The 25,435-nt window shown below is 43.3% G+C and overlaps 1 protein-coding gene across 2 annotated transcripts in view; it reads right to left on the bottom strand.

Annotated features, from left to right (window-relative positions):
• Positions 1-25,435, bottom strand: part of LRP2 (LDL receptor related protein 2) — a 327,257-nt gene that overhangs the window by 17,812 nt on the left and 284,010 nt on the right. For both annotated transcript variants that reach the window (XM_040357827.1, XM_040357826.1), the window contains 8 exons: positions 21,978-22,143; positions 17,848-17,976; positions 17,186-17,406; positions 13,805-13,984; positions 11,735-11,854; positions 7,010-7,100; positions 4,579-4,646; positions 2,413-2,533 (listed from right to left, as the gene is read on the bottom strand). In XM_040357827.1, coding sequence (XP_040213761.1) covers positions 2,413-2,533; positions 4,579-4,646; positions 7,010-7,100; positions 11,735-11,854; positions 13,805-13,984; positions 17,186-17,406; positions 17,848-17,976; positions 21,978-22,143 — 1,096 coding nt within the window. The remainder of the gene's footprint in view (positions 1-2,412; positions 2,534-4,578; positions 4,647-7,009; positions 7,101-11,734; positions 11,855-13,804; positions 13,985-17,185; positions 17,407-17,847; positions 17,977-21,977; positions 22,144-25,435) is intronic.

The raw sequence follows: 25,435 nt of genomic DNA on the forward strand, positions 1-25,435 counted from the left end.
CAGATACCAAAAATTGGGAGAGAAAAAAAGAATTGGTCAAAAAGGAATACGGATAAATATGACTGCAATTTATTAATTATCCACATAAAAACACATTAATAACACAAAAAGTGCCAGTATCTCCACAGCACTAGTAAAAAATTAGACGTTAGTCTAAACAAGGACAAGTGGCCACCACAACCATACACACAGCTTACATACACCTGCAGGAATCAAAGAACTGGGGCATGATAAAGAATATATAAATCACAGGGCTAGATTGAGGATAGTATAGCCGCAAAAAAAAAAAAAAATCTGTGAAGCTGGATACAGTTCCAATCAATTCTATCACCAGTTCATAGGGGACAAATTCCACATGGAGATGAAGTAGATAAAACTACAATTCAATGGTAGACAGCAGCAAGTAAGTCATTGGAAACACTGCTAGTTTGGCAGTGATAGGTGTGATTACCATATAATGGGATCTGTTTGAACCAAGCAAGGATTGCTGTAGAGGCTGCAATCAGCAAGATGTACCATACTTCGGTACAGCTGAGAAACAAGATCACAATATCAAAGACTGCTTATTGCTTAGATCTTACCACCCTTGGAAAGTAGTCAGTATCTGTAGATTTCAGAGATTCCTCTGGTTACAGAGGCCGGCATTTTTTTGCAGATTCCTCCAGTATTAGGGTAGGAAGTGCGCCCTCAATTCAGGTCCTCTGCATACCAAGACCAGACCATTCAGTTCCAGGGTGAATAGATGCCTTTGTAATGTCTTTGAATGCCAGTAGATGGCAGTGTAGATAGGCAGTAAGAAGTCAGCATGCAGTTTTAAATACTTGCTGTATGTCTCAAAGTGATGTCCATGCAGTGATGTATGCTGCAGTAAAAATAGATTCTCAAGTGTGATGCTTCATCGGAGCATGCTCCGATGAAGATCTGTTAGGATCGAAACATGTAAGCATCACGCTTATCAGCGATGAAGCAGGACTGACCACCACTACAGCCACCTGATTATATCTTTACTGGGGGCCTTTTCTCCCAACTTGAGAATCTATTTTTTTTTATGTAAATCAGCTAGATACGCAAATTCACGAACGTACGCCCGGCCGACGCAGTACAGTTACGCCGTTTACGTTAGGCTTTTCCCGGCGTAAAGTTACCCCTGCTATATGAGGCGTATATGCGGCGCACCAATGTTAAGTATGGCCGTCGTTCCCGCGACGAAATTTGAAAAATGTACGTAATTTGCGTAAGTCGTCCGTGAATGGGGCTGGACGTCATTTACGTTCACGTCGAAACCAATGGCGTCCTTGCAGCGTACTTTGGAGCAATGCACACTGGGAAATTCCACGGACGGCGCATGCGCCGTTCGTGAAAAACGTCAATCACGTTGGGTCAGGGTTGATTTGCATAACACACGCCCACCTCTTCACAATTTGAATTAGGCGGGCTTACGCCGGCCTATTTACGCTACGCCGCCGCAACTTTTTTTAAGAATACGACACTTGCCTGTAAAAGTTGCGGAGGCGTAACGTAAATAGGATACGTTACGCCCGCACAAAGAAATGCCATTCTACGTGAATCTACCCCTTGGTTTTTAACCTGGCCACGTGTTCACTTAAAGGTGAAAGTAAAACTCTACAATACCACCATAACATTATATTGGAGGAGGGACATTACATTTGCTCTTCCTTTAGAATATTTCCCACGTTTCAACCCAAGTGTCAAATGTCACAATACATCTTGAACAAAGAACACCAAATACAGACAGACATACAGTATATGTCTCTTCTTTAAAGTCGACCTTCAGTAATGTTTTCAAATTTGTTTACTATCAATTGTCTGCCCCTCCTTTACTATCTTTGTAGAAAAAAAATACAATTTGGTGCAAGTAAATACTTTATTCATGCACTTCTTTCTATTTAGATCATACACCTAGGCGAATGGCATAGGCAGATGCAGTCTCGATGACTCCCGGGATAGAATCGTCAGTAATCCCAAGAGTCATCAGGTTTTCCTTTCTTTTCACTGCCTTCACTGTGGACGTGCACCTGTACTCCGCATATGCAAGTGCCCGGCCACACCGACCATCCACTTCTCCATCCTCTATAATGGCAATGTTCACGCTTGTGCCAGCGGGCGCACTGAGTGTGCACAGGATTTGCAATTATAGAGGGTGGAGATTCAGAAAAATTACCAGGAAGTCAAAGAGCACTGGCTTCACTTGCCCACCTGGTGGTACAACAGGAAGAGTGGCCTTTCATCCTACTTTTTGAATATGAAAGAGGCAGATTTTGCTGTGGTAAATGGATAAATACTATAACTGACATATTTTCCACGCTAATAGCATTTTTTTTGCTAAATTCATCAAGTTTAACTGAAGTTCCTTTAATTACCAGAGCTGCCGCCCTGCCATGATGCTCTTACCTGGGGAATTTAGGAAGTGCTGGTAACAGCTTTCCTGTTCGTCTGTAATTGAACATGCCGCCAATCACCAATGCACAAATGATAATTATCAAAACCACAGTAAGAAGCACAGCAACAGCAGCTAAAAAAAAGTAACAAAAATATAGTTATTTACAGCAGCAAGCTGTACATGAAATACAAGAAGAATGCAATACTATTAACATCACATAAAGCTCTTGGAAATATAACTATAATTTACTATCCATTATGGGAAAGTACCAATTTAAAGTGGATGTAAACTGTAACTGAAATGACAGTTAAGGGTTGATTTATGAAAGACAAATAGGCTGTTTTTACTTTGCAGGGGAATTTTCCTTTAGCTTAGCGATTTTGGTGAAAAATTACTTTGCAAATAATACCCAGGCACATGCAATGAAAAATATTTTTTTTGCTTGCACATAACTGAAGGGTGAAATTCAGCAGAGCTTCATTAAATTCAGCTAAAGGTGAAATTGCCTTAAAGTGAACTGCCTATTTGCCTTTCGTAAACTAACCCTAAATTTTCTAAAGCACTGCGTAGCAAACAATTGTCATTTTGTTTCTTTTAGTAAATACAGTTTACTACTCACTCCAGTAGTGGATACATGTCATTGCTTAGGGCGTGCTTCCTAGTGTTGACAATCGTGGAATATGCCTGTTTAAAAAGCATCTGCATAGCTGCTTATAGTCTCTATCTGAAGCTCATCTAACAAGGTGACAATGTAGCAAAACATTTGGGAGAAAGGAGCACTGCGTCATCACCCTATAACACAAAGGGGGTGATTTACTAAAACTAGTGCATACAGAATCTTGTGCGGCTGTGTAACCAATCATCTTCTAGATATTGTCAACACATAAGAGCTCTTTCACACAGGTGGACTATGCCAGTGGATCCACCTGCTCAGTTGGAGATCTGTCTGCTTATTCCCACTGAGCAGGTGGATGACAAGTCCATGTCCGCTCCACTTATGCAGAATGAACATGGACACAGTCCGATTTCCTCTTTGGATGGTCAGATGTAAACGGACCCCCAGTCTTATTAAAATCAACTGTCACCTGATCCGCCAGACAGATTCCCCATACGTCTGTTTTGGTGGATAGGATCAGATCAGATGTCGGGAATAGATGGTCCAGTCAGGTCTTCCTGTTAGTTATTTAGGCGGAGCGAGCGGACCATCCATCGCCGACATCCGATCTGATCCTATCCACCAAAACAGATGGATAGGGGATCCTTTCCCCATCTGTCTGGTGGATCAGAGGACAGTGAAATGTAAACAGACAAGCAGTCCGTTTACATTTGACTGCTCATAGAGGAAAGTGGGCTGTGTCCATGTCCATTCTGCATAAGTGGAGCGGACACGGACCTGTCATCTGCCTGCTCAGCGGGAATCAGCGGACGGATCCCCCGCTGAGCAGGCGGATCCGCTGGCGTAGTCTGCCTGTGTGAAAGAGCCCTTATACGTTCGCAGTAAAATCTAGAATACACAGCCCGCTTTTCTCTATGGGCGGTTAAATGTAAATAGACTGCCCGTCTACATTCGACTGTCATTCGATCTGCCAGACAGATGGGGAACAGATCCCCATCCGTCTGTTTAGGTGGATAGGATCAGATCAAATGTCAGCAATAGATGGTCTGATCGGATCTTAATGGCAGGATCACCAAGTAATAATATAATGAAAGCTGTAGATTTACAAAAAAAGACTGAAAATTCCTTTCAGTGATTGAGTTTTCATATATTTAATCTTCCTCACCAATAGGGAAAGCAACAGGTTTTACCACTACATCCCTTGCAAAGAGGATGGTGAAGAAGCAGCCCCTTTCATTACAAAAACTTCTGATTATAGTACTTGAGAATTTTGGTAAAATAAAAATAAAATGAATCACTCTATTCCAACACGTCTCGCCACCAGAGTGCCTTTGTCAGGGTAATCCAGGGTGCCAAAACAATGCGAAAAATGTGTATTCTCTTTTCAAGGGGCAGTGGAACAATCCATATAAGTTTAGGTACCTGATTAGTACTTTTCAGAAATGACTAACACAGGTTTTGTAAAATTATTTCATTATTTGAATAAAGGATGAGTTGTAATCTAGTAGTAGTGGGCTACTACAATAGTGACAGAGTATAAATATAATGAGATAAAACTTACCTGTTCCTGGAGGTAAACCAGCCCTATAAGATATATTGCAATAGCTTCCTGTGAAACCTGATGTACACCTGCAAATCAAAAACAATACATGAAAAACTGAATCTCATATTTACAATATTCAGTGAAAAAAAATATTTTTGTTAATTTTTAGACAAAAAAGATGCCATATATGCAAGCGATACACACCCGGCCCTGAGATACGCTTGACGGTGCATCTACCACAAGTGGTCTATACTTAAGTTACCCCCATTGCTGGTAACCTTCAACTGGTTCCCACCAGCATTGTATTTGGTGTTTCCCTTACGATCTCCGCCTATTACCAGACAGGTCTCAGGGCCCTAAAATTTGAATATTTTACACAGTTGTCACAGATCCTCACTTTGCTGGGATTCCCCCACCATCTCATACCCCGTGTGAGTTAATTTTCTCCACGTTGGGCTCAGACTCCCCCAACGAGTGGATTCTTGTGCACAGACCAATATCTCCTGACGAAGCTACCACAAGTAGCGAAACTAGTAGAGATCCTGATCTATACGACCCCCTCCGCCTCATAGCCGCCCTTAGATTAGGGCTTCATACCATCTCTATGATGTGTTGGCTGGTCGTATAATCTATCTGTTTTTAAATCAATACTGTTGTAATTTTAAAAAATTGTGTACTTCCTATCTTCTTTATGTTACTTTTAATAAATTTTTATTTACTATATTTCTCTGCTTAACTGATTTACCTAGTACCGATATAGTCCACCTGCCCCCATCTACCCCTCTGGCTTCCTTGGGCCTCTCTATTCCAAATTACGTTAGGATGATGGTACTTTAAGCTTATGTTATTTTTTTCTACTGAGAGGTCTCCTTATAAATCAAGTGTGCAGAGCTGTTGTATAGTCCTATGTACAGTGCAAGGCCATCTTTATTAGAAAGTACTGAACGGTCAGAGCCAGGGGTTGTAAACTAGTGTCTGCTCTTTATGGCACCATGTTTGAACATGAATGGACAGTAGACGTCATAGGACGACGAAGCAGGTTCTTCAGTTGTTACAAAATGTTCTACAGTTCATTGTCAATCATTTATACAGATTCATCATTAAACTGGAGAGCTTAAGAGGAGCTCTGCATTATACAGAAAGCAGATAGCACCCTGTTTCCAAATTGTCATGCCACTCTGCTAATAGTTTAGTTCTAGATGTCAGGACTTGAGAGTGAGTGAACTGAGAGTAGACAGCTCACTATTTCACCAACAAAAAAAACACACTATGATTTGTGCATAGCTGTGTGTTGCTCTTAACAGTCCTACAATCCTAGAACACGGCATATGTTGGGTATGCAGAAATTTGGGCCTAATGTGACAAGCAGCAAGTGCACACTACCAGCCTAATGTTGCATTAACCCAGTTTCATACAAGCACTGAGGAAGACCAGACCATCTGGCAAGTTTCTGCCTAGTTGTGAGTCAGGATCTGACTTAACAACAGAATTAGCCACCAGGGGTATATTTTCAATATTGGATACTATAAGCACACAAGTTTTGAAGCCCTAAGCAACTCTTCCCTAGTAGGGTCACCTATACACTGGCCATTGCAGAGGTGAAACTAAAGCCTTCAAGACTCCGATGCAAGAAACCATTATGGGCCTCCCTAACCCCTGGACGGGGCCTGTGGAAGGGCCTTTTCACATGTTCTGCAGTGGGCCCCCTTCCTTGTATCTTGGGGCCCCCCCACAGTGGTGGAAAGTCAGGGCCAGGTCGCAAGTGTGACCCTTGCGACCCTGGAATTTTCACCACTGGTGCCAGTAGTTTTTTTAATGTTTTTACCATGTTATTTAATTTTTTATTTGTCTATCTAAAGAGGCCCCACCGAAACTCACCTTGCCAGTACTTGCTCACCCTTGCTTCCTTTTCTGCAGTCCACTCTAAAATCCCCAGTGTTGGCTGATGTCAGACACTATGGGGACACTATGGGGAGGGGGTGACCTCCTCAGTGTTCTGATGGTACTCAGGCCTAGCATTGCCTGCTAGGCCTGAGTACTGCCACATGGGCAGAGGTTACATACTCTTCAATTTTACAGGCTGGGGCAGCAGTTGGAGCTGTAGGAGACCACCTATCACTTGGCCCTGAATGAGGATAATGAGTCTCTTCAAGATAAGGTATTCGCTGTACAATGAGTGCGTGGTAATGAGTCAGCTGACTCAGACATTCATTGTGAGAAGGAACAGTAATGTATATAATGAGCGAACATGCCTTCCCACATATATATATACACACACAAACGATTACATGCTATACATAAAACAAACGTGCTTTAGACCACAAAGACATAATAATCAGACTATATATCAAGATGATCTTGTTTACATGTACATGAAAATCATTAAAAAGAATATAAATTCCCTTAAACACTAAATGGCTACCACTAAGAGCCATCAGGCCAAACTTACTTGCATTTTGGAAGGCTCATCTCATCAAAATAGCATGTTCCTCCATGCATACATCTGCATGCTGGTGGCATGGTTGGGGGAGACTCAATAGCTAAGAAAATGGAAAGCCATGCATGTTAGTGAGCAGTACATGCAACAGTTATGTGCCATACGCAGGGAGAAAAGCCACTGTGTGCTTAAAGAGAATCTATCATAAATAAAAGAGCACTTCACGTGTAGCAGGTCACTAGTTAGATATAACAACATGTCATGTACAGTATATCAAATAACTATTTGCAGTGTTCAGGGTCACAACATGGTCAGCAGCTCCTGGCGCAATACAGCTTTCCGCCCTGGTTCACACTGGGCTGCGGGAGTGAAGCCGTGCGAGTTCAGCTGAACTCGCACGATTTCACTCCCGCCGGCAGTCCCGATTTCGGCCGCGATTTAAGAGACATCTGTGCAGGTTTCTGCACAGATGTCTATGTAAATCGCGGCCCGAAATCGCAAAAAGTAGTACAAGAACTACTTTTTGAAATCGGTGCAGCGCCGCAAATGCGGCGTCGCACCGATTAGGACGGCGCCATTGCCGACAATTGGAGGCATTTGAGATGCGATTTCACATGTGAAATCGCATCTCAAATCGAATGAAATCGCACCCAGTGTGAACCTGGGCTTAATGATAAAGCCAGATTTAAGAAATTGCTCCCTATGATATTTATTTGGCAATAAGGTTATTTATTAAAAATGTACAAGTGACTTTCCCATTGTTTCATTGTATTCTACAACACTGTGAAAATGTCTGAAATGTGATAGATTCACTTTGATACAACTTCTTTTAGCAATATTCACAGCTACATTGTGAAAAGAACTGTCATATTTTAAACTAGAATGACACCTAGGGGTGTAGTTATAAAAGATTCACATAGCAATTTGCCCAGTGAAAGTGCATACACAATTTTTCTGGGGGTAGGTATGGGTCATTATGGAGCATAAATAAATATTATTAGGCTTTTTCTGGTGCTGGTTGAATGTTTTTCATTGATTTAAAACAGAAAAGATTAGTGATTGGCCACTACATGATACTGAGGCCCCTTTCACACTGGGGCGGCGCTATTTTTAGCGGCACTTTACCGTCAATTTCGCCGGTTCTATTGGGCCTGTTAGCAGGGCAGTTTTACCCCTGTTAGCGGCCGAGAAAGGGTTAAAAACCACCGCAAAGCGCTTCTGCAGAGGCACTTTGCCGGCAGTATAGTCGCGGTGCCCCATTGATTTCAATGGGCAGGAGCGGTGGAAGAGCGGTATACACACCCTTTCTTCACTGCTCTAAAGAGGTTTGTTTTAACGTCCTGCTAGCGCACCGCTCCAGTGTGAAAGCCCTCGGGGCTTTCACACTGGAGAGACAGCAGCGGCTGTTTCAGGTAGTTTTACAGGCGCTATTTTTAGCGTTATAGCGCCTGCAAAGCGACCCAGTGTGAAAGGGGTCTAAGTATTATTGGAAATTCCTATTGTGGTATTTCAGTTTCCAAATGCAGTATTTTTAATTTGATCATTCGACCAGCCTACTCTTCTTTTTAGTCCACTTACACAGAATGAATGTACATGCACTTTCACTGGGCGAATTGCAATGCAAATATTTTTTTAGAAATGCACTTCTTAGGATTTTAGGCAAACAAAAAAACCTGTTTTAGAAAAAATAAAAATAAAATCTGGGATGCTTATTGTTAAAAACCCCAAATTATTATTGCTGTTTCAGGTAGGAGGTAATTGTGGCAACTTTTGCAATGTATTTGTTTGTCATTGCAGTACTGACAAGAAGTTCCTTTGGTGACCATCTTCTCTTAGTACAGAAACTGCTATTGCCTGTAATGGTTCCAGCAATTGCCTATCATTAGTCATCGTGGCCAAATGTCGTAAGGCAGCAGTACCAGATTCTTCAAGTGAAGTAGATCACCAGAGGATATTTGTGGAGCTGGATCCTTAAAAAAGGTACCCATTTAATACACAAGCTACTCCCATGGCACTGCGTTACAGTTTTTAGTGGTGGTCTTTTTTGAATATGTATACTTTAAGATGCATTACATATTTTTTTAGGTTTGACTGCTAACTCTACACACAAGGAACATGAAAAAGTGGAAATGTGGGTGGGGCTTGTCTCTATTGGAAATGTAGGTGGGGCCTGTCACTATTGGAAAAGTGGGTGGTGTCTGTCTCATTATTGGAAATGTGGGTGAGGCTGGACACTATTGAAAATGGAATGGACAGTGGAAATGTGGGTGAGGCTGAACACTATTCAAAATGTGGGTGAGGCCAAACATGTCACAGTGGAAATGTGGGTGGGGTCAAGCCTGCCACTATGAAAATTATGAAACAGAGAAGTTTGGATTGAAAGCACTCCCTCACAAATTGAAAATGGATTCCTTTATTATAAAATCATAAAAGCAATTGATGGTTACAGGCAGGTAGGTTGACGCGTTTCACACTATAAAAGTGCTTTGAAAGCACCTTTATAGCGTGAAACGTGGTAAACTACCTGCTTTTCCCCTGTCTGTACCCATCCGCTGTTTTTATGATTTTTCAATAAAGGAATACATTTACAATCTGCGTGGGTGTGCTGCCGATCCAAACTTCTGTTCCATGTTTACTGCTACAGTGTCAGGACGTGCACCCCGCCCCATGGGATTATTCTTGGATTAGTAACCAATGGTAATCCCCTGTGAGCAGCATTTCTCTTTCCACTGGGGAAATGATATTCATTTGTGTATAGTGTTGCATGACCAAACAATTGCCAGTTAAATTAGCGCAGGGCTGAGTAGAAAAAAATGCCCTGGCCATGAAGGGGGTAAAACCTTTCCAAAAGGTCAAATGGTTAATGTCACTGTCCTGACTATTAAGGGAGTGGGACTAGTGAGAAAATGCTAGAACCAGTGTCAAATTCTTATTCTCTTTGGGCCAGATTCAGAAAGTATTACGTTGCGCAGCGGTGGCGTAACGTATCCCATTTACGTTACACCGCCGCAGGTTTACAGCGTAAGTGCCTGATTCACAAAGCACTTACCTGTAAACTTGCGGCGGTGTAACGTAAATCCGCTCGGCGCAAGCCCGCCTAATTCAAATGGGGCGGGCACCATTTAAATTAGGCACGTTCCCGCGCCGAGCGTACTGCGCATGCTCCGTCCGTCAAATTACCCGACGTGCATTGCGCTAAATGACGTCGCAAGGACGTCATTGGTTTGACGTTAACGTAAATGGCGTCCAGCGCCATTCACGGACGACTTACGCAAACGACGTGAAATTTAAAATTTTGACGCGGGAACGACGGCCATACTTAACATTGCTTAGACCACCTAGGAGGCAGCCTTAACTTTACGATGCGTATCGCTATGGAAACAACGTACATTTAGATCGACGGCATCGCGGACGTTCGTGAATCGCCGTAACTAGTCATTTGCATATTCTACGCCGACCACAATGGCCTCGCCACCTAGCGGCCGGCCTAGAATTGCAGCCTAAGATCCGACGGTGTAACACAAGTTACACCTGTCGGATCTTAGGGCTATCTATGCGTAACTGATTTTATGAATCAGTCGCATAGATATGACAATCGTATCTCAGAGATACGACGGCGTATCAGGAGATACGCCGTCGCATCTCTTCTCTGAATCTGGCCCTTTGTTCCCAGTGGAGAGATTCTCCACCATTTAGTGTCTGAGGGACACATCAGGAAATGAGTGGAAATCTAAAAAATACAGGGCCAAATCCACAAAGAAATTGCGGATCTTAGTTTTAGGCAGAAAAGTTACTCTGGCGCAATTTTAGTATTTTAGGTAGCGATCCACAGAGCACTTACCTCTAAAATTGCGCCAGTGTAGCTGATCTCCTTGCATCTTAAGCGATCCCTAATTAAAATGGGCGATTCCCATTTAAATTAGGGCGCGCTCCCGCGCCGGACGGACTGCGCATGCGTGTGACGTCATTTTTCCCGACGTGCATCGCGCATACGTAGTTTACGTCGTGCTTTGTGGATAGCGACGGGTTCGTAAAGTTGCGACGGGAAAAAAAAAAGTTACGCGACGGGAAAAAAAAATCAAATTTAAAAAAAAAAACGCGGCGATCGAAAAAAAGGTATGGTTTTGCATGGTCTACTAAAGTTAGTCCATATAAAACCAACCTTAGTTTTGCGCAAGCAAATTCGTAACTTATGCAAATCACACAATGCCTAAAGCTTTGTGGATCTCCGTAACTACTAATTTGCATACGCAAGGAGGGATTTCGACTCGAAATGCCCCCAGCGGCGGATGTGGTACTGCATCCGAAGATTCAACAGCGTAACTAAATTACGGATGTCGGATCTTCTGCCTAACTTGGGAAAAATCCTTTTAAGGATCGCTCCCAAAGTTAGGCACAGACATACGCAGGCGGAACAGCATTTCCGCCTGCGTATCTCTTTTGTGGATTTGGCCCAAAGAACTTGTTGTTACTAGAACAGGTATCCCTGTAGTAAGATATCCCCAGTGGCAACTGTTAAATGTGAGAGGATTAGTCCCCCTAAAGGGGACACAGACAGCAGTAGAAACCTGTTTCTTCTCCATTTATTCAAGCTTAGAAAAAACATTTTGTGTGGAGTCTTATTTTAAAGAAAGGGCTGTACTGATGTCATTTGGCAGATTATCTCCCAGCCCTGATCTAGTCCATTACCCAGCAGAAAATGCAATCTTTAGTTGTATTGTGCATGTTGTAAGATACCTGCATCACACTCTGTGGTGCTGCCCTCCATGAAGCGAGCCCCTTGCGGACAGGAACACGTGTACCCTCCTGGCCTCAGCAAGCATAGGTGGGAACAAATATCTTTACAGCGATTGGAAACTGAAAAATAAAAAGAATATACAACAACATGAACCTGATGAGGGCAGTATTTTTAATTTGGAGCTAAGATCAAGAACATGAGGATATGACCTCCAACTAGCAGGAGGAAAGTTCAAAAATAATCTTAGAAAGTATTATATATAGACAGTCTATATATACACAGGTGCACCAATTTTTTTTTGAATATCATCAAACAGTTAATTTATTTCAGTAATTCAATTCAAAAAGTGAAACTCGTATAGCTGGACCAATGTAACTATGTACAAAATCCATTCCTGAAATTCTTTAAAAAGTTCAGCTTTTTTTTTTCTAAATCATACTTACCATGGTGAGTGCAGCATTGGTTCAGTGGTGCATCTGTCCCCTACCAGCTCTAAGGCCCCTTTCCACACGTGCGGACAGTATGTCCGTATTTCATCCATCTGTTTTCAGATTAAATACGGACATACATGTATCCCTATGGGATAGCCGGTGTCAGCGGATGAACAACTGCTGACACCCGATCTCATCGGTTCCCGCTATGCTCCGATTCTGCAAACAGAGGAAAATCCTATTTTTACATCTGTCTGCGGATCAAATCGGGTGAACACGGACAGACGGTCCGTGTTCATCCGATCCCCCATAGAGGAGAGCAGAGATCTGACAGGGCGGTCCCTGCACAGTGTGCAGCGACCGCCCTGTCATCTGCCGGCTCAGCGGGGATGAACAGAGCGATCCCCGCTAAGCAAGTGAAAGGTACAGAGATCCTCATGGGATCCGTACGTGTGAAAGGGGCCTAAGACTAAGAACTGAGGGATCAAAGACTGACGATTGCTCGGTTCTCAGAGCTCCCTGAGCAGAGAGCTGGTGACTGTCAGTCACCGGCTCTCAGTTCTGTCCCCCTCCCCCTTGCTCACTGGAGCTCTGGGCTGTGGAGAGGGCGGGAGCGGCTGGCCCGGGTTCTCAGCAGCTCACTGAGAGACTGAACCAGGTTCCAGTCCAGGGTTGTGGGCAGATCCCGACTTTAGTGTCACAATCTTGCCAGAGCCTGGACCGCCTCTGTGACATCAGCCGACAGCTGTCTGCTGAAAACGGGTCATAGGAGTACAGAACGAACTGCACCCCTGTGATCCACAGGAGAAGTACAGCCAAATAAGCTTTGGTTGTGCTTCTCCTTTAACTATAAAATAAATAGGCCTACTGAGTATATTTGTCACCCTGTGTAGATTTTACACCCTCTGTACAACAACATTTTTAGTAATAATTATGAAATTAAGACAGTAAAGTGCCCCCTTGCATTGGTGGTCAGTGAAGGTATGAGGTCAATTAAACATTGCTCACTGTTCAGGGAAGGCCTAGAACTCTCAGGAAGAAATTTGGTTGAGAAAATCTGCACTAGGACAGTGTAGTTAGCCTAAAACAGGTCATGGCAACAGAAGCTTTAACTGGTAGTTAACTGGAAGTTTAAAGGAGAACTAAGAAGAGAACTTAATGAATGAGATTGTTAACACAAGCAGGGTGTCACTCCAATGCTGTTCCCTAGCTAGCAATCAAGAGTCTATGATGGATTGACATCGCTTACTGAAGGTAGCAGTTGCATTTTGGTGATCTGCCATTGATAAAGTGTTAACAGGGACAGAGAGGGCAGTGTAATGTGGCCCTACGCCTGTATACAATACGGAATAAGGATGAGCTCCAGTGTGTTCGCATGGTACACGTGCAGACCCACCAGGAAGTCTGCACGGCGCTGCGCTAATCACAACCAGGGAGACATTGTCCCGATGCTCGGCTGCAGAGATCGGGAAATGTCTCCCTGGCTGTGATTAGCGCAGCGCCGTGCAGACTTCCTGGCGGGCTCTGCACGTGCACCATGCGAACACGCTGGAGCTCGTCCTAAATATGGAACTAGAGGTCAAGATAGAACATCAATATCAAATGGTTTACATGGTAACTCAAAGGATTAACCTTTACCTGTATGGTTGTAACGATGAGCATGGTATATCCGCACTTGAGTGAGCCAGGGGTTTATGGTTAACACCTTCACTTTAGAACCTGTGCCAAATTTATCTTTTTTCCACACCTCTCCTTTTTCCTTAGTGGTCCAGTACAAGTGGCCCTCAAACACGTCCAGGCTAAAAGGATTGCCCAGATCTGTATAATAGGATAGGCAATGAAATTTAGTAAACACTCAAAAACAGTCAATTTAGCAAGCTCAGACCTGATGTCTACAACACTAACAGAAGCTGCAAGCTTTGAAAGAATTTATAATCACATGTATGCTTTTTTAAACACAATAATGTTTGAGAAAGAAGACTGTGGGGTAGATTCAGAGAGAATTTACGCCGGCGTATCTATAGATACGCCGCGTAAATTCAAATCTGCGCCGGCGTATCTTATTTCTGTATTCAGAAAGCAAGATACGCCGACATTAGCCTAAGAGACGACTGGCATAAGTCTCTTACACCGTCGTAACTTAGGGTGCATTCTCACGCTGGCCGCTAGGTGGCGCTCCCGTCGTTTTCGGTGTAGATTATGCAAATTACCTAGTTACGCCGATTCACAAACGTACGTGCGTCCAACGGTAGTTTTTTGCGTCGTTTGCGTAAGTCATTTTCAGCGTAACGTTGCTCCTGCTATTAGGTGGCGCAGCCAATGTTAAGTATGGACGTCGTTCCCGCTTCGAAATTTGAATTTTTTACGTTGTTTGCGAAAGTCGTTCGCGAATAGGGCTGGATGTAATTTACGTTCACGTCGAAACCAATACGTCGTTGCGGCGTACTTGAGAGCAATGCACACTGGAATATGTACACGGACGGCGCATGCGCCGTTCGTAAAACACGTCAATCACGTCAGGTCATCACACATTAGCATAAAACACGCCCCCCCTTCCACATTTGAATTACGCGGGCTTACGCCGGCCCCATTTACGCTACGCTGCCGCAACTTGCGGAGCAAGTGCTTTGTGAATACTGCAATTGCTCCTGTAAGTTGCGTCGGCGTAGCGTAAATACAATACGCTGCGCCGCCGTAACTAGGCGCGCAGGTACCTGAATCTGCCCCTGTGTCTCTGATATGGGTCACATGACCAGGCAATTCACACATTCCTTGGCTTTTCTGTTATATAATCATGTGAGTGCATTTTATGATGTGTGGTTAAGTCAGACAAATAAAAGGTTTTGTTGCAGAAAGTTGTTCTTCCCTTCCCTCAGCTTTTCGGATACCTTGATTTGCTTTGCTATAAACGTACTAGCTATTCCCCTAGAATTAAACAAATAACCAAAACGATTAATAATGCTGAGCCAATTAAGTTACGTTAGGCTGACATTTAGCCTACAACAATAGAAGTAGACAAGGTCCAACAATATAGATCAAAAAAGTCCTATTGTGCTCCTGGTGTTTTCCTATAACATAAAATAAATGTAAAATCCTCTTTAAAGACCAAATCCTTCTAAGGCTGGGTACAGACGAGCAAACATGTACGATGAAACCGGTCCGTCGGACCGTTTTCACCGTACATGTCTGCCTGGGGATTTCTGTATGGTGGCTGTACTCACCATCATACAGAAATCCGCGCGTAAACAATACGCGGGGCGTGTCCACGCCGTCACGGCGACGATGACGCTGCAACGTGGGCGGCCCTGCCAGTTCAATGCTTCCACGCATGCGTCAAAGTCATTCGACGCATGCGAGGGATGGCGGGCGCTCGGACATGTACGGTAGGTCTGTACAGACGACCGAACATGTCCGAGCGGGCAGGATTTCAGCGGGCTGTTTTAAAACAAGTCCAGAAATATTTGCCCGCTGGAAAAAGGCCCGTGGGCAAATGTTTGCTGGAATCCTGCCCGCTCGGGCCTACACACGACCGAACATGTCTGCTGAAACTGGTCCGCGGACCAGTTTCAGCAGACATGTTCGGTCGTGGGTAAGGCCCATTAATTGTTTTTTTGACCCAAGGTTATGGAAGCCTACATGCCCAGACTAAATTTAGTAGTATGTTGGGTAATTTGATAATTGTATGACTAATTAGCCTACTTAAATGATTTTCACATTGTCAAATATCAGGATATTAATCACTTAAAACTTTAAAAGAGGAGGTCCACATTTACTTATCATATTAAAGGATAAGTTCACATTTGGGAACATGTTACATGTTCCACCCATTTTTAGGGATGAACACCTAACATTTTCCCACTTCTGCAGAATCTCGCCAATCTGCTGCATCTAAGGCAGTGGTTCTCAACCTGGGGGTCGGGACCCCCTCGGGGGTCAAATGACGATTTGCCAGGGGTCACAGAATCCTGGGCTGTTCCTGAAGCCCGCGCTGCTCTCCCAGCCTTTTCACGGCCACCCAGCAGGGCTGTTCCTGGAGCCCACATTCGCCCACTCAGTTTCTTCGGAGCCGCCCATTCTGTTCACAGCATGGTTGGGGGGCAGAGACTAGAGGTCAGCTGACTGGTGAGGAATGTGAAGTGGAAGGGGCTGGAGGAGACCCTATCTCCTGATTTCAGCATAGGTGTCACTGCTACGAGACACTTGAACCTGAAGACACATTGAGTAACCATTAAAAGTCCCTATGACAGTTCTCAGATCAGCAGATGACCTTGATCAAGAGCACCTAAGTTGGCTGATCAGAACTCTCCCCAGCACTACCACTCATCCCAACTCCCCACCAAGGAGTAAGAGAAGGAGTAAAAATAGAGAATACATGGAAGGAAAAGGAAAAGAGGGGGAGGAACAAAGAAAAGGGGGAAAGAAAGAATAAGAGAAAGAACAAGAAAGATGGAAAAAAAAAAGAAATCAGGATAGAGAGAGATAAAAAAAGAACAAAGAGAAAGAGTGGTACATCCTAAAATGTACCATAAGGGGATTTAATACTGTACGAGTGGAAGGGAGCGCTAAATGTCTGTGGGTTAGGGGTGAAAATTACTCGTCTTGCCTTGGGTGCTGACAACCCACGCTACAATTTTTTTTACTGTTGGGGGTCCCCACAGCTTGGGAAATGTTATCAAGGGGTCACGGCACTAGAAGGTTGAGAACCACTGATCTAAGGACACTATTTAAAACAAATGCGGCTGTGGGGGGAGTTCTGTGAATGGGAAACTACAAGTACTGATGGCCTTACAGTACTAAGCAGAGACACCGCTACCTTTAGAAAGGTGGAACAGCACAACCAGGTTCATTCACTAAAACACCGCTCAGTGCAGCAAAGCATAGTAACCAATCTGAATTTATTTTTCTGTAGCCACAAGGGTCAAGTGATATTTCCTGGCTGACTGCTATGGGATGGTATACTAGACATACAACAACTCTTCGTGTCACCCTACTGAATAAGCATGCTAATTATTTTCTCACCTCCAGATAAAACTGTCCGTCTGTCTGTTCCGTCAGGTTTGATGGATTCAATGACATTTTCCTTGGAGTCACACCAATAAACACGATTGCTATTGATATAATCGATGGTGAGGCCAGTGGGCCAACCAAGGTCCTCTGAAACGAGTACCTGTCTCTGCTGTCCATCCATCCAAGCATGTTCAATCTTAGGCTGTCTTCCCCAGTCTGTCCAATACATAATTCTGCATTGGAAAAACAAAAAATACAGCATTATTCCAATGTACAGTCCTACATTTGCCATTGAAAACTTATATTTGAAATAAAAATACCTAATATCAAACACAGTATACTATATAGCATATACATCTATTTTGTTCATCTACTAAACACATAAAAAATATTTATGAGAAGCATGTGACTTCAGTCTATCATTAGAAATGCTTTTTCCTGGGGCCACTTTGAACTCCTTGTATATTCCTACGGAGATGGTGAGTAAGGCAACAGGGAGATGGATGGTCATACTTAGGGGAAATTACCCTTTAACTTAGAGACTCATACAATCAATAAACTGAACAAATGTCAAAGCTTGGCAGCCTATTTGTGGTGGAAAACTATTCTACCAGACGAAATAGAGTCATTGTGCAGCTGCCCTTTCCACAGGTTTAAAGAAAGGTGACACTTACCCGATCTCTGGATTGAGTGCAATGGCTGCTGGTTGATCAATCTGCGTGTATATAAGCCACTTCCTGTATCGTCCATCTAGTTTTGCTACTTCTATACGATTTGTACCTGCGTCGGTCCAATAAATGTGCCTTATTTTTTATAACAAGAGAATATAGAAATAATCTGTTAGTTTAGGAAACATAATTGATATATTTTACACTGTACAGTATGTACCAGAGGGAAGACGATGTTGTATCTCCATAAAAGCAGCTGATGTGATCTTAAAGCAGAATTCCAGGAGCCTAACTACTTTTTAAAAACTGGATGTATACCATGAGTTAAAGTGGAGTTCCGCCAAATTATTATTATTTTTTAAAGACAGCAGCTACAAATACAGCATCTTCCTATTTTTAAAACAAGGATATTTACCTGTCTAGGGCGCCCACGATGTCGGCACCCAAAGCCGATCAATCCCTGCCGCCACCATCATCAGTAAGGGAATCAGGAAGTGAAGCCTTGCCACTTCACTTCCTGGTTTCCTACTGCGCATGCGCGGCTAGCGATGCGCAATCCCACTGGTCCCTGCTGTCTTCTGGGACATGTGTGTCTCCCAGAAGACAGAAGGGGGTGGGACGGTGAAGGCGCTGGAAGTGGCGTAGAAACCCGTGGTTGGCTCAGGTATCTATGCCTGGAAGTGGGAGCAAAATACCTGTATTACACAGGTATCTGCTCCCCCCTGAAAGGTGCCAAATGTTACATTGAAGGGGGGGAGGAATCCGAAAAGCGTAAGTTCCATTTTTGGGTGGAACTCCACTTTAAGTCTTATGAGATGCCTGTCATCTGTAGACATCTCTATTATTCACATTATGCTCCAGTTAGATTACTTCCAACCCCCGGGGCTGCTCACTGTGGTCTCAGATCCTTCAAGAGCAAAATCACTGGAACTGCTATGCCCACCCCTCCCCGCCGTCTGCCTATTCACATAAGCCTTTGTATTATGTGAACTCATTCACAAAATACAAAGAATGTGAATGGGCAGTAGAGAGGAGGGGTGGGCATAGCTGTTGTGTGTGCTTCCCTCCTCTCACAGTCATCCTCCAGGAGTGCAATAAACCTGTCACATATAATTAATAGAGATAAGTCCTGGAGGTGACATGCAACTAACTAACATTACCTCATAGTATGCCTGCACTTTTAGCAAAGTTGCTGAATTTCTGGAATTCAGCTTTAAAGAGTTGGGTTATGAGACTTCGTAAGGCAAGAATAGTTGAGAATGATCAGTACTAATATGAGAAGCTCCTTTAATATATATATAAAAAAAAAACAATTAAGCACGTTTACAAAACAAAGCTTATCACCCATTCCCTTGCTGTATTTTCAGAGCTGTGTTAAGCTGTGTTAAGATTATTAGGGAGCTACCATTTAAAATGTGAAACCCCTGGTATGAAAGCAATGGGCAACAAGTATGTATACCAAAAGGGAAAGTGAAGGTGTCTTTTTCCAGCATGTCCAATGTCTGACTACCTTCAGAATATCTCCTTTTGCACTTGTTTTCAGACACATCTTTAAAGGTATGTGCTGTTCCCATAGACCCTTTTATACATTTAAATATTTACAGTATAATACAGTACAGGTTCTGTTATTGAAGTGACCTTCAAGTTACTGTGAAACTTTAGCTCCCAGAATTCCCTGGCAAGCTTTGGTTAGGGAGATGCTGGATCTGGTATTTCCTTAGAAAATAAAGTGCCCTAAATTGTCCACATTTTGTATAAATGGAATTTAAGACTTTAAAACTATATTTATTTACTACAGTAAAACCTTGGTTTGAGAGTAACTTGGTTTGAGAGCTTTTTGCAAGACAAGCAACATGTTTTTTAAATACATGTTGACCTGATATACAAGCGATGTCTTGATATAAGAGTAGTGTCATGTCACAACTGATTATAAAAGAGAAGAGAGGTGCCTCTAAGGCCGCGTACACATGATCAGTCAAAACCGTTGAAAACGGACCGAAGGACCATTTCATCGGTCCAAACCAATCGTGTGTGGGCCCCATCGGTCAGTTATCCTTCGGTCAAAAAAAAGAGAACTTGTTTTAAAATTTGACCGATGGATACCTAACCGATGGGTCAAAACCGTTCGTTAGTATGCAAAAGCATCGGTCAAAAGGCCGCGCATGTGGAGCTGCGGTGGCTCAACGCGATTGGCACTGCGCTGACAAGCCATTCACCTCTGCAGCTAGGGGTTCGGATCCCGGTCTCGGCTACATGTGAATTGAGTTTGGTGGTCTCAGCCCGGCTCCCGGTGGGTGTGCTATGCGAGGTAAGCCTGCGCTTAGTACACCCACCCCCCTCCCACAAAAACCACCACACTTACACGCACTCGAAATTGGGTTAACATCACGCACTTTGACCACGCGGTCTCTAAAAAGAGAGGCAAAGGACTAACGGGGCTGGTTGAGCGGGCTAATCCTCTCACTCCCTTATAGGGAGTCCCTCTGCCCCGTTGGGCTTCAAAGCGGAGCAGGTAGGGCGGGCTGTGTGGGAGGACCCCCTCACACACCTGCCATTGCCACCCGGGGCATGGAGAAAGGTGGCAGATTGCCTCTGGGGGAGGCCTGCCTACTCCCAACTCCTGCAGTCCGGCTCCTCTCTCGAGTACACGCACAAAATACACTTTAAAAAAAAAAAAAAAAAAAAAGGCCGCGCATGCTCAGAATCAAGTCGACGCATGCTTGGAAGCACTGAACTTCGTTTTTTTAGCACGTTGTGTGTTTTACGTCACCGCGTTCTGACATGATCGTTTTTTTAACCGATGGTGAGTAGGCACATCAGACCATCAGTCAGCTTCATCGGTTAACCGATGAAACAGTCCTTCAGTCCATTTTCATTGGTTTTGACTGATCGTGTGTACGCGGCCTTAGTGTAGCAATATGGTTACATTTAATAAAAGTACAACATTTAGCAACTCACATGGTTGATGATCAAAAGGGGCACATCTAAGTATGCAGGCATCTGGGGTAAAGATGTCCACATAGACAGACCTCCTCACTGCCATCGACGTCATCGCTTTACTGCAGGGTAGTCTTCCCAGTCACAAATGCAGACTGACAGCGGTGAGAGCCGGGGGTAAGGAAGACGGTCTATGTGGATGGCTTTACCCCGGTTGCCTGAATAGTTAGATGTGCCTCTTTTATTCATCAACCATGTGAGTTGTTAAATGTTGTACCTTCATTAAATGTAAGAATATTGCTACACTTAGAGGCGCCTCTCTTCTCTTTTATACTCTGTAGCTCCTGCTGGATTGTGCTTCTAATCCCCTTGTGGAGGCTTCCATTTGTGGATGGACATTTATGGTTACACAACCTTTTCACATTGCTATAATCTTTGTATATGGGCTATAAACTAAAGGACTTATGAATAAATGGTTGTGGTACGAATCATCTGAGTTTCCATTATTTCTTATGGAAAACATTGCTTTGATATAAGAGTGCTTTGGATTACAAGCATCTTTCTGGAACGAATTATGCTTGCAATCCAAGGTTTTACTGCATATGGTTACTAATTAAACACTATTTTCTGTTACATCGAACATTTATTGCTTTATTCTCAAAGGGTTAGAACAGGGGTCGCCAAACTGTCTAAACAAAGGGCCAGTTTACTGTCTTTCAGACTTTAGGAGGGCCGGACTGTGGCCAGCAGGAATATAAAAAAAATTCTGGCATCAGTGGGAGTAAACCCTGCCCCATCTTTGGTAATAGGGGGAGGAATAGTGTCACATTGGTGATGTCACTGGCAGGAATTATGCTCCATTTCTGGAGTCAGAGGGCAAAATAGAGTCTCATATCAGTGGGATGAATAGTGCCCCAAAGGGCCGGATTAATGCAAGCAAAGGGCCACATCTGGCCCCCCGGGCCGCAGTTTGGAGACCCCTGGGTTAGAAGATGACAAAGACAAATAGTAGGGTTAATTTCAGCGATAAGAAATATAACATTAATGACTAAGGCCATGTATGGCTGAAATGCGTCAACCAGCTTTTTAATCTTTTGCACTGTATGCTCCTTTAGATTTATTAAAGGCAATTTTGTATTTTGGACAACATTCATAAGTGCTGGCTTCAGGCTATAAAATGTAAGATCAAATTTCCATACCTTCCAACCCAGTCCACAGCTAATCCATCTGGATTCACAATATAACGTAGGTTCAGATCAACATCTTTCACCATATTATTGCCATAGTCTTCAAATGTTGGTATATAGGCACGTCTGATGGACCCAAACACTGAGCCCTGTCCTCGAACACTGTAGTAGACAACACCTATGAAAGGAGAATACATAAGAGGTACCCTTTCAGTAGGAACTCTTCTCCTCACTGATTTCATATTTTTTAAAAGCATTAACACAAGCAACGGTTGCATTATTATGGGTATGATTTAATTAAAAGGTTCTTTATTATTAATAATAAAAACAAACTGCTAAGTTATTTCTTATGATTGTTGCTGCTATTCACACCTCTGCAAACTGTTAAAAATGAGAACATGTATGTTAAAATATAAATTGTGTGAATCCTGGAAAATCTCATTTGTAATTGTGCGTCTCAAGGCCAAATGCTTAGCTTGGAAGCCTGCTGCACTCTAGTGGTAGAATTATGTTCTTACAACTGCTCTTGCTTTAGCTATGCTACAGAAGTTAAATATATTGATGTCCTCACAAATTCCCAGGGACTGCATTCAGCTATAATTCTATTAGCTGCTTGCAGCAAAAGCTGTAAACTTGATTACTGACTGTCGTGAAACGGCTATAGAAAGATGTTTAGATATTTTAGATATTATCTCTTCTATTGACTGGTGGTTCAATATGCTTAGTTTGTCTCATTGGCACAATGTAATGATCTGCATTTATTCCATTTATTATCACAGGAGGGTCAGTTTAACCAATACTAACGTTTGTAGATGCTGATTGGTAAAAAAGTATATGTATAGCCAAAACATTTCTTTCTGGTTTGGTTAAAGAAGGGGAGGGTTAGAACCAGGGCCGGATTCCTGACAAGGCCACTGAGGCCAGGCCTCGGGGCGACAGTGGGTGCAGGGGCGGCGCCAGTTGTAACACACAGCGGGAGACTGCTATGTCAGGGAGCTCACTGTGAAAAGTTTGGGCAAGCTGTGATAAAAGCCCTGACCTTCTCCTAGACCAGCTCATGTGACAGAGGCAGTGTTCTGTCTATCACACAAGCTGGCCTAGGAGGAGGGCGGGACTTTTATCACAGTACGCTCCAACTTTTCACAGTGAGCTCCGTGACACAGCAGGAGCAGGAGATGCCCGATGTGCGTAATGCACACACTGACTGGTGAGGCTACATGGTTTGGCACAGTAAGGCTGCAATGATAGTGAGGGGGCTGTAATAATGGTGAGGGGGGCTGTAATGATGGTGAGGGGGGCTGCAATGAGGGCACAGTAAGGCAGCAATGATGGTGAGGTAGGCTGCAATGAGGGCACAGTAAGGCGGCAGTGATGGTGAGGCTGCAATGACGGCACAGTAAGGCTGCAATGATGGTGAGGTGGCAATGATGGGCACAGGTTGGGGGACTTTCATTTTTTTTGGGGGGCGGCATTGAAGGACCTGGCCTTGGGGCGCCAAAGGGAGTAAATTCGGGCCTGGTTAGAACTCATGTAAGGTCATTTTTGTGTCTGTGTACCGTTGGGGAGATTTTCATTCGCTTCCTGTATCGGAGACACAACAGGAAAAATAAGGGGAAATCTATTCCTAGGCAGTTTGCCTTTTGAAACATTTGTCCGTACCTCTGGTTCCCCATGATTTTGGAGTTCTCGTTGATTTCTGCCTCAGTGACAATGGTAACCAGTATAAACAGAGAAGGAGAATCTCCCCAACAGGGACATAAGCAACAATACAGCCCTGACAGGGGGCTAACCCTAATCCACTTCATTCAAACCTAAAGAAATATTTTGCCTTTATGTACTCTTTCAATTATCCACTGGCATTGTGTTTCAATGGCACAGGAAGCATGATCTTTGCTGCTGAGTTACCCGCTCAGCCTGGCTCCAGTAGCACTTCACAGGGGCTGTCAATCCTGTTGGATATGTTATATATTTTATATTACAGTCAGGGACATCTCAACACTGTAATCTCCAAAAGAAGGAGGATGATATAGCACACCAGTATTTACTAGAGATCGACCGATATTGTTTTTTCGGTGCCGATGCAATATTTCAGCCACCTCTCAGGCCGATAGCTGAAAATTGTCTGCCGATATGCTGTACATTTAAAAGAAATGTGTTACCCTCTTTTTTTTAAATGTATTACTGTTATTGCTGTCACAAGGAATGTAAACATCCATTGTGACAGTAATAAGCAGAGACAGGTACTCTTTATGGAGGAATTAGGGGGTCTTTAAGACCCCAAACCCCTCCTCTGCACTTAAAAGTATTCAAAACTTCAAGATCTGCGTTTTTACATACTTTATATTTTTTAAAACTGGCGCCTTTAAGATGCCAGTAACCTGGGAAGTGATGTCATGACATCGCTTCCGGGTTACTAAATCCGAGACCCGAACGAAGAATTTGGGTCTTCGGCCAGCCAGCGGATGTGCACGGGCCTCCCGGGGGGGGGGGGGCGGGTGTACGTAGCTGCATGCATCACCCCGGTAAAACCCCTTGAAGCAATTTTGGTTATATCGGGTACGTTAGTGCCCAATACGATACTTCAAAAAAAACTATATTGGCCGCCGATGATCGGCCCCACCGATAATCGGACGATCCCTAATATTTACCCATAAAATATAACCTTATGGTGGGCTGACATGTCAGACAAGGAGTACAGTCCTTGTCGTTTGGAATAGTAACACAATGACATACTTCTGTTTTAATAATTATTTATTTAGCGCCAACGGTTTACGCAGTGCTGTACAATGTAAAGTGACATTTATACAGTAATCAGTTCATCACTGTATAAATTACACTGCTCCCAAAAAAAGTGTCAAATGTGTCTGATCTGTCCACTGCAATGTCGCGGTGCCGCTAAAAATCGTTGATCACCGCAATTACTAGTAAAAAAAAATCATAATAAAAATGCCATAAATCTATCCCTTATTTTGTAGACGCGCTAACTTTTGCGCAAACCTTTAAATATACGCTAATTGCGATATTTTTATAAAAAAATATGTAGAAGAATACATATTGCCCTAAACTGATGAAGAAATGTGTTTTTTTTTAGGGGGTATTTATTCTAGCAACATTTTTTTTTTTATAGCACAGAAAATAAAAACTTCAGAGGTGATCAAATACCACCAAAAGAAAGCTCTATTTGTGGGAATAAAAGGACATCAATTTTGTTTGTGTACAGCGTCGCGCGACCGCACAATTGTCAGTTAAAGCGTCGTAGTGCCGTATTGCAAAAAATGGCCTGGTTATTAAGGGGGTAAATCCTTTTGGGGCTGAAGTGGTTAAAGTGAAAGTAAACCCATCGATTTCAAATTTCAAAAAACAGTTAACATTCCCAGCATGCCGGAATTGCTAGCTGTCACATTGGTTGTGCTCTCAACCAAATTGTCAAACCATCCAATGGCTGGTGTCCTAATGGATCACATGTGCAG

Source organism: Rana temporaria, chromosome 6 (assembly GCF_905171775.1).
Source record: "Rana temporaria chromosome 6, aRanTem1.1, whole genome shotgun sequence".
NCBI lineage: Eukaryota > Metazoa > Chordata > Amphibia > Anura > Ranidae > Rana > Rana temporaria.